This window comes from Xyrauchen texanus, chromosome 43 (genome assembly GCF_025860055.1).
Source record: "Xyrauchen texanus isolate HMW12.3.18 chromosome 43, RBS_HiC_50CHRs, whole genome shotgun sequence".
NCBI classification, from domain to species: domain Eukaryota; kingdom Metazoa; phylum Chordata; class Actinopteri; order Cypriniformes; family Catostomidae; genus Xyrauchen; species Xyrauchen texanus.
Window position 1 is genome coordinate 24,909,234 of NC_068318.1, and position 10,241 is coordinate 24,919,474.

Consider the following 10,241-nt stretch of genomic DNA (forward strand, 5'->3'; position numbering starts at 1 on the left):
CCAGACTCAAAACACATCTGTTTAGCTGTGCATTTACTGAATGAGCACTGTGCCACTGTGTGTCCGACTGTTTGTACTGTATTTTATTTTATTCTATTCTAAACTGTTTCAATTATTCTTATTTTTTTATTCTTATTTTTATCTCTTCTATGTAAAGCACTTTGAATTACCATTGTGTATGAAATGTGCTATATAAATAAACTTGCCTATTTAATGTAATTTTAACTGTATGTTTTTCAGTCATTTTTACATATTAATAAATTGGGGATCATGTTTTGTGTATACCTATAAAACTTGTCTTTCTCTCATTATTCACTTACTCTGATGCCATCCCAGATGTGCATGACTGTCTTTCTATAGCAGAACCCAAATAAAGATTTTTAGGATACAGAGCTCTGTCAGGCCCTTATAATTTAAGTTTGTAATTTTACAAACTTTAAGTTTGTAATTTTACAAACGTCAAAGTGCCAGCACTTTGACGGTCCAAAAGTCACATTTAGGCAGAATAAAATAATCAATGTGACTCAAGTCGATAAATGAATGTCTTCTGAAGCAAATCGATACTTTTGGTTCAGGTTTTATTTTAATTTATAGAAATCTAAGCTGGTCTTTTCAGGAGGGAAATTTCCACTGATCTAATTTAACCATCTCTTCATTTTCATTTTATCTCTCTCTTTCCATAGGCTGTGGTCTAGAGTTTCTCCTGGTGCTGTGTGGTTTAGAGTTAACCCAGGCATGTCCCCATCACTGCATCTGCTACGACTCTCCCAGCACGGTGAGCTGCCAGGCTCACAACTTCCAGGTGGTTCCGGAGGGAATCCCTGCCCAGAGCGAGCGCGTCTTTCTGCAGAACAACAAGATCCAACGACTGCTCCAGGGCCATTTCAGCCCAACCACTGCCATGCTTTGGCTGTACTCCAACAACATCTCATACATTCAGCCCTCCACGTTTATGGGCTTTACCCGCCTGGAAGAGCTCGATCTGGGGGACAACCGTCACCTCCGCTCATTGGCCTCTGACACTTTTCAGGGCCTGACTCGTCTCCATGCCCTGCATCTCTACCACTGTGGCCTAATCAGTCTGCCTACTGGGTTATTTGAGGGGCTGCACAACCTGCAGTACCTCTATTTACAGGTAGTTTTCACACTCACAGTCTTGGTAACGTGCTGTCATCTTACTTTCTTTTACCGTCTGACTTTCTTTCTGCAGTGGAACACAAAAGATGTTTGGCAGAATGACAGTCTCAAGCACCATTCACTTTCATTGTATGGAAAAAGATGCAATGAAAGTGAATGGTGACTGAGACTTACATTATGCTTAACATCTTTGATTGTGTTCCACAGAAGAAATTAAGTCATTGGGCTTGGAACAACATGATGGAGAGTAAATGATGACAGAATTTTCATTTGTGGGTGAACTATTCCTTTGGTGTGTCCCCTCTGCTAGATTTTACTTGCTGTGTAAATATATCATATTTGGTCCTCATCAGCCAAATTGATTGTGAATTTATAAAGCACTTGACTTGGCTCCGTTGTGCTGACACTTTAGGAAAAATCTGACTGGATACAAAACCATTTTGATGACAGCAAAAAATGCCCTCTTGTATGGATATCAATTCCTTAGACTGGCTTTGCTCCCAGTTGCAACTGTTGCTTAGGAATCATCTGACTTGCCAAGTAAACCCAGTTAAGATCTGCTCAAAATGTCCAATATAATATACAGTCTTGGCAGCAAATCATCTTGCTTCAATAAAAAGATAACCAGAGACAATATTTTTTCCAATGAAAATGTCTAAAAGGGGAATAAATTCTTTAGGTACCACTACGGAAACTACAAAGAATACTACGAACGCAGGACACTTGGAATTTATTTATGTGTGGGGCTTAAATGTTGCTGACTTCACTGAGGTTTCATGAGTACATTTTAATGTAGTTAAATTATCTTTTTTTCTGAAAAAGGTCTACATAATATAATTACAGCTTCAAACAATAAGAGTATCACTTTACAATAAGATTCTATTTGTTAACATTATTTAATGCATAAGGTATCATGAACTAACAATGAACAATATTTTAGTACAGCCAGGGTTGGGAGGGTTACTTTTGACATGTATCCCACTACAGATTACAGAATACATGCTGTAAAATGTAATTTGTAACGTATTCCATTAGATTACTCAAGGTCAGTAACATATTCTAAATACTTTGGATTACTTCTTCAGCACTGGTAGATTTTTTCACTTGTTTTGGCTATAAAAATTCTGCCAGTACAGTAAGACAAAATACAAATGTTAAAAATCATTCTCTGAAAAACCTAAATATCATAAGCAGTATTGTTTCTAAGAATTTTTAGATATTTAAACAGGAAAACAATGCAAACATTATTATCAAGAATACGATTTTTTTTAATATCAAAGGTCTTACTAGAAAAAATAAATCATGATCCAACGTGAATATTCTTGATAAAAAAATAAGATGGTAACATGCTCATGTAAAATGGCTAGCAGTAGCATTTTATCTTAGCGTAAAGCTAACAATTTACACAAGGTTTATTTCTATTTCTTCTGCTCCAAACTTACTTCAAACGTACTTCTCTGTCTGCTCGTACGAATGTAACACTTCATAAGAAAGTGTTTCACCGCTGTTCAGATGCACTTTGGATCACATCATTTATATGTATAAATATTTTCCATCTGAAAGGACTAAATATTAAATGAAACAATTGTCAATAAAATGCAAAGTAATCTCTTCAGTAATCAAAATACTTTTTGCATGTAACTGTATTCTAATTAAACATTATTTAAATTGAAACTGAATTGGAATACAGTTACTTATATTTTGTATTTTAAATACGTAATCCCGTTACATGTTTTTCGTTACTCCCCAACCCTGAGTAAAACATATATTAATCTTGGTTAATACTAATTCATAAAAAAAAATGTTTAATTGTTAGTTCATATTAGTTCTTAATAATGTTAAAGTATACAACTTTTCATTTAAAAAATGTGGTAACACTACATGCATTTAAGGATTATTAATTAAATAAATATTCTGGGTTCAATACAAGTTAAATTCAATCGACAGCATTTGTGGCATAATATTGATTACCACAAAAGATTATTTTGACTTGTCCCTCCTTTTCTTTAAAACAAAAAGCAAAAATCAAGGTGACAGTGTGGCACTTACAATGGAAGTGAATGGGGGCCAATTTCTGAACGTCAAAATACTAATTTCTTCAAAAGTATAGCCACAAGACATTAACAATATGCATATGTAAGTGCTGTAATGTAACTGTAATGTCGATTTTTGTTAAATTACATTTTCCGGTAATCAACATTATACCACAAATGTTGTCGATTGAGCTTAACTTGTATTGAACCCGGAATATTCCTTTAACGACTAACCATATATTATAGCATTTGTTAATCTTGGAGAATGTTAATTTATAAATAAAGGCTACTGCTGTTCATTGATAGTATATGTTAGTTTATAATGCATTAACTAATGTTACCATATGCACCTTTAATTTTAAAAATGTATTTGTATATGTTAAAATTAACATTAACCAAGATTAATATGTACTGAAATAGTATTGTTCATTGTTATTTCACGTTATATCATATAGTTAACTAATGTTAACGAATGCAACCTCATTGTATAGTCTGACAACAGAATATTTAGTTCTCTACTCTAAGGGATGTGCCCTGAGAACACAATGTATTAAAAGTGCTTTGGGTTTTCAAAGATATGCTTGTGATATTAAAAATGCTTTGGGTTTTCAAAGATATGCTTGTGATATGAGGATCGTAGTTGAAAGGGGGGGTAATCTAATATATTTAATATAGATAAAGTATCAAGATTCAAGGTCTGGCAATTTTATGAGTCATCATTGAACTGCCTTTATGAAGAAATAGAAACATTTGCATGATTAGGTTTGGTGCTGTGTATATTCATATCTGTGACTTAGTGTTTTTCTGTGGCTGTTGCTGACTGGCTTTATTTGGCATTCTACAGAACAACCAGCTGGAGTTTCTTGAGGATGACATGTTCATTGATCTACTCAATCTCAGCCACTTATTTCTGCATGGAAATCGTCTGTGGAGCCTTCACCAGAACACTTTCCGCGGCCTCGGGGCACTAGATCGCTTGCTACTCCATCAAAACCGACTTCAGTGGGTACATACACAGGCTTTCCATGACCTGCGTCGCCTGACAACCCTCTACCTGTTCAACAACTCTTTACCTGAGCTGCCTGCTGAGAGCTTGGCTCAACTACCCGCACTGGAGTACTTGCGTCTCAACGACAACCCTTGGGAGTGTGACTGCAAGGCCGTTCCGCTCTGGGATTGGCTGCGGCGCTTCCGTGGCTCCACATCTGCATTAATATGCGTGGCTCCACCAGAACTGGCCGGAAAGGATCTAAAGCGGTTCACGAAAGAGGAACTACCTTCTTGTACGGGCTCAGAGTCCCTCCATCAGAGCAAATCCAGCAACCAAGGGGACATAGGGGTGTCACCAAAGAAAGAACATAATCGCCAATCACACAATCATCATCATCCTCACCTTCCACATCAAGATCAATACTATACCACCTCCCCATCTCCTCTTCCTCGGCCACCCAAATCTGGCCGACACAGAAACTGCACAAGGCATCGTGGACGCAAGGGTAATGGTCAGAATGAGGTGTATAACCTCAAGGAGTTAGCCAATAAGGAGTCTGATGAAAAATATGACCCATCAAAGCCAAAACTAAAGAACAAGTGCATCCCACAGACTTCAGTGGGGCCCCCTAGTGGTGTGCAAAGGGCAAACAGCAAGGCGGTGTCCCTCTTGGCACCTCGTTACATCATCCCTGTTTGCTTATTGGTGTCTCTCACTGCCCTTATTTTCCGCTGAGCCCATGGAAGTCTCTATTAATGGTTTTACCATAAAGTCAGCCCTCTGTCTACTCTGGCTCCTAACACTTTAGTGTGTGAGTGTGTGAATATGTGCATATGTGTGTATGTGTGTACATGTGAATAAATGTGTGTAGTACCTTGACGAGCCCATGTTGAGGAACAGAGGACTTGGATGAACTTGCCGCCCTGGAGTAAAACAAGAGGTTAAAACAAACTCTTGGGTTTGAGGACTCAAGAAAGAGAAAAGACACCAAATGGAATCCTCAATAGTATCCCTCCATTTTTACATCTGTCTCAAAAGTGTGGGCCCTGTCTCTTTATTTCCTGTTGCTCCTGACAGATTAACTTGATCTATAACCAGGGAATAATATAACAATAACAGATGAAGATCATCTTATTTGTTCAGTGCATTCAATTTTCATTACACCTCTGCAGGATCATTAGCTGCCCACTGTGGTCAAAATCAGCACCATTAAAACCTTAATGTCCCTGCCCTACCATTTGACCTGTACACAGGCTATGGCCCAGGCCAAAGTGTGAGCCAAATACATAAACCAACCAATACGGCTGATGTACACATGCGAGCTGCTGGGTTAATATGTTTCTCAACAGTTTCTGAGGGAGGGTTGATAACACATTGAGTATGTGACAAAATAAAAAGCTAAGCACTCAAGAGAGGAATGGTGTTTTATTGTTATAAGCGGGGGGCGCATTAACCCACAGGTGAAATCTAGATGCAACAGTGAAAGCCATCCGTGTAGAGCCTTTCCCCCCACAACCTCGTTGGACATCTGGCAGAGGAGGCCCATGGGGAATGGTGAGCCCATGGGTCCTGGCATGCCTTTTTGCCCCTTTGGTTATAAGATGGATTTTTTATTACATAGGCTAAATATTTTAACCATTGTTTTGGTTGCAAGATTCGCACACTAGATTCTACTGTTCTGAAGCTGCTAAGTTTGTACTCTGAGGTCACTAAGAGAAAAAGTAACGTTTTTAAAAGTGTACGAAAGATTGTGGGATGGGTCTGGGTGTGTCTGTCCATGTGTGTTCTATATTTGTTGATGGTATCTTGAGCATAGTATTTTGGAATGAAAAGCAGAGGGACAAATTTTTCTAAAGACATATAAAGCTCAAGTGAGGCTCATCCAAAAAGCGTAGTGTGTTACTTATCACTTGGTCACAATAGTTTGCTCCTTTCTAACCTAACAAGGTCAACATAAAATGGCATTCGCAAATCATTTAACTTCCATAATGTGAGATTTCAGAGTGAAACAGTATATTCAACTAGAAAAGAATAAAGGGACGGAACATTGTTTTATCCATTAGGAATTTAAAGGGGTCATGACATGGTTTTTTTTATTGTATTATTATGTTCCCTTAGGTGCAATTATAGTATTAATATATTTTTTTTTAAGAAAAACTTTTAAAATCTAGTGATTTATGACCTTTTCCCACCCTGTTTCTCATCCTCTGATTCAAACAGTCTGTTTTGGGGGCGTTTTCCATTTAAGACTTCAGTGTTAATGCCCACTGTTATGATTGGCTAACGTCAGTGCCTATGTATCAATTATTGACGCCCCCAGCCAGAACAATATGCAAGTAAACTAAGTAAAAACACTGTGATTATTCATAATGAATGAAATTGCGCTTTAAAAAGTAGTTTAAAGTTTAAAATAGAGTACTTACAGTTTGCGTCGTCGTTGTTCCCAGAATAGTCGGCACGGACTTATCTTTGAGCAACAGTTTTCTGGCAAAGCCAGCATCATATTGAGATTTGTTCTCAAAACAGTCATCCTTAAAATGTACAGAACAAACGCTTAAGTTAACACTGCCGTGACTGGAACGTCCGCAAAAAATAAACTGCATCCATTTTTCCCTGACGTCTGGATCTTTCGGCAGCTTATTCAGAGGTTTTGTTTGACCACAGCCAGGAACAGCACATCTGTGTGGCATCGTAATTTTCCTGTGCACAAGTAGTCTCTGTCAGAGCTCGCTGTCCATCGACTGAACACTTGTGAAGCGCACGGCGATACGAAATGAGCGTAGTTGTCTTGCGCTTAAATCGTAGTTGTCTTGCGCTGGAGGCGGTCATATGCAAACGCTGTTACGTCACTTCTAACCGACACGTCACTTCTAACCATGAATCCAGAACGAGCTGTATATTGAGTTTGATTAAATAAATGATTCGTTTAGAATGGGGAGGACGTCTTAAAATATTAAACTTGCAGGACGTTTTAATGATACAAAGACCTCTTATATACCAAAAGATCAAGGCAAATTTGGTTTCTCATGTCATGACCCCTTTAATGGAAAAGGTAGTGAATAATCGTCTCTATCCTTGTGTGACCCGGCGAACACATGCACTGATGTTTTATTTAGGTTTCACTATACGCCACGCAAAAGTTAAATTCATTTAAACAGACTGATCTCAGCTCAGAAGACTCTGGGCTGTCAGTAAAGGAATAAACATTCGAAGCGCGGAGTCATGTGACAAAACAACATGGCACATGCTACAGCAGAGTTTGTCTTTGGGTGAAAAGCCAACAATACTACATCTGGCAAGAATCCTAATTAAGTTGTTTCATTGAAACCTGTTTGAGTCTCTAGTTTAATCCAATATGCCATTTTTAAAATTTGAGTGATTTATCGCAAAACACCACACTGCTAAATACAATGTACACAATATTGTACAATACCACTCTTTTTCCTTAGAAATCCTATATTTACTGTGCATTATCACATTGAGAATCAAGGGGTTCATCCAAAGCTACAAAATATTGCTTTCAGAGGCTTTATATGGAGTTAGGATGAAAATGATGTGCATTTCGATCTGTTCAGACAGACAGCACACTGAAAATTAAGTTATTTACTAAATAGGGATCAAGGGAGCATCCTATAGCTTTCCTATGCAGCCAAGTGCATTCTCTGCTAACATCTAACCAAAAAATCAGTTACAGGCTGCAGATGATGTTTGGACCACTCAACATGTTTGGCAGATATGGGACAATGGTAATCAGTACATAGATTCAGAATTAAAATGTTAATCATTGGCAGTGATTGGTTGATGCTGGCCATTATTAAGAATCAGAATTATTTATGCTAAATGCTTCAGCACTGGCTATAAAATATGTGTTTGATTGTGCAAAGAGATACAATTCTTTTTTTTTTTTTTTTTTTTTGCCAAATTAGAAAAAAAAAAAACAATGTAACAAGTAAAATCGAGTAAAATCATTTTTATTTGTGTTTTTCCCAATACACATTGTTCCAAAGCAGCTTAACAGAAAATCAGCTGTAATGTCTCAAAAACACGAATAACCAACACTCCTGGAAGAATAATAAACAATTCCAATGACTTGGTATTATATAAAAATGTACAACTTATTCCTGCTGTCCACAAATGTGAACATAAATTTTTTTGTAAAACTTTTGGGGTTTTTTTATTTTTGTTTATTATTTTTTTTACATATTTATTAGGTGCTAATTGATACAAATCAAAAAGGGAAATTGAAAATGTACACAGCAGTCGTGGTCAGGTCTCAAGAGGCTGTGTGACAGATGGTTGAAAAGGGATGGAAAAATAAGAGGGCTTGGTGATGTCAGGCAAAAAAGTATGCTGTTTTAGAGAAGGACCAAATTATACAATTTGATGAAGAAGACCATTTTTTATTTTTTATTTTGGAATAATATGCTCCAATGAATCATTCACAAATAGACTAGGAATGTGTTAGTAATTTTGATTTCACATTGACTTTAATATGGACACTCCCAGTTCTGCAGTAGAGTTACAGAATGATCCTTGCAGGAAATTGAGGAACAAATCAGTCTCTCACATTCTCTGATCCCTCCTACTGTTGAGCCATAGAATGAAATGTCTGTTTTGGAATACTATAGCAAACTGTCATAGAATAGTCATAGAGCCCCCTTTTGGACAGGTGGGGCAATAGCACTTTCCTGCTTCCTTCCCTTGAAAGACTTTCAACCTTTTGAAGATTATTCAAAAGAGAACTGAGAATATGTCCATTGTGAACATTTATTTGTTTGAGGATATTTGTCAGTTACTAAAAAAGAATTTTCACCATCTGTGGGGATGGAGGAAGTTATTTTGTATTCATGTACTCTTTATTTTTATATTTGTTTGCCTGCTAAATGCAATTTTTGACAAACTAAGTGCACCATACTAACACCTTTATATTGTCTTCCTCGTTAAGTCCTTCCTCCCTTAATTTCTCTTCTCTCATGACTCCAACTTTCTGTCTGTTGTTATTATCATACACCACCAGACTCAGAAGCTGTTTCTTAAGAACATTAAAGAGAAATATGGTTATCACCACTCATGGCTGTGTTTGTGGGTGATTCTGTTTGGATTCTGTTTTCTAACTTATGCAAATGTACAGCATTTGAGGGAAAATACATACTGAAGCATAAAGATTGAATGATGTTTAAGAATGGAAATGATTACACAAGACCGAGCTTTTAGTTTCCAGGACCAAATTCAGTTTCCCTTGAAACACTGCACTACTGTATATAAATCACATTGAATCATTACGTTGATATAAATTCAGAATCTAAAAGTCAGGCAAGATATCTCTCAACTGCATTCTCAACTGCATATTTCACCTATTCTTACACAGTGGAAATATTTTGATTTGATTTATATTTTTAAGCATTATTTCTTTAGGGATTACAGGACTTTTATATATATATATATATATATATATATATATATATATATATATATATATATATATATATATATATATATATATATATAAAATTGACATATTGAGACCCAAAGGGAAATTTTATCACAAATTTATGGTAAGCTAGAAACATACTCAAATTATGTAAACACATACATTAATGCTTAGCCAATGCATTGCAAGTATTGTCCTTTGTACATACTTTAATGTATATTCCTGCATAACTTAACATAGACATTTTACCTGAAAGAGAAAGGGAATCATAAAAAAAGACACGCTCTGCTATAAGCGCCTATTATAGCAACATTGAAAATGCTATGCACACATCCCGTTATGAAATGGATTAGTACACGTGTACAATGGTGTCCAAGAAGGACATTTCAGAGAACTGTCCAGAGAAATACACAGACATAAAGCAGAACAAAGTAATTCTATTTGAGGACCAAAAATCTTTGACACTGAAGGTCAGAATCATTGTTAGTAGATCTTATGAGGAAAAATTCAATTGCTTTCTTTTCCCCTCGGCTCCTCATGAAAAGTGACCTGAGAATTGATATACAATCTAGTTTTGTTTTCTCATTTACTTTAAACTTAGGGATGTCTGTGGGGAAAAGAAGACTTTTATGCAAGACTACAGTCGAGC

At 36.5% G+C, this 10,241-nt stretch overlaps 1 protein-coding gene across 1 annotated transcript in view; it reads left to right on the plus strand.

Moving 5' to 3' along the window:
* LOC127635748 (reticulon-4 receptor-like 1) overlaps window positions 1-5,678 on the plus strand; it is a 97,136-nt gene extending 91,458 nt beyond the window's left edge. Inside the window, exons 2-3 of the mRNA XM_052115979.1 lie at window positions 684-1,135; window positions 4,015-5,678. Coding sequence (XP_051971939.1) covers window positions 684-1,135; window positions 4,015-4,896 — 1,334 coding nt within the window. The 3' untranslated portion in view covers window positions 4,897-5,678. The remainder of the gene's footprint in view (window positions 1-683; window positions 1,136-4,014) is intronic.
* Window positions 5,679-10,241: the final 4,563 nt, after the last annotated feature.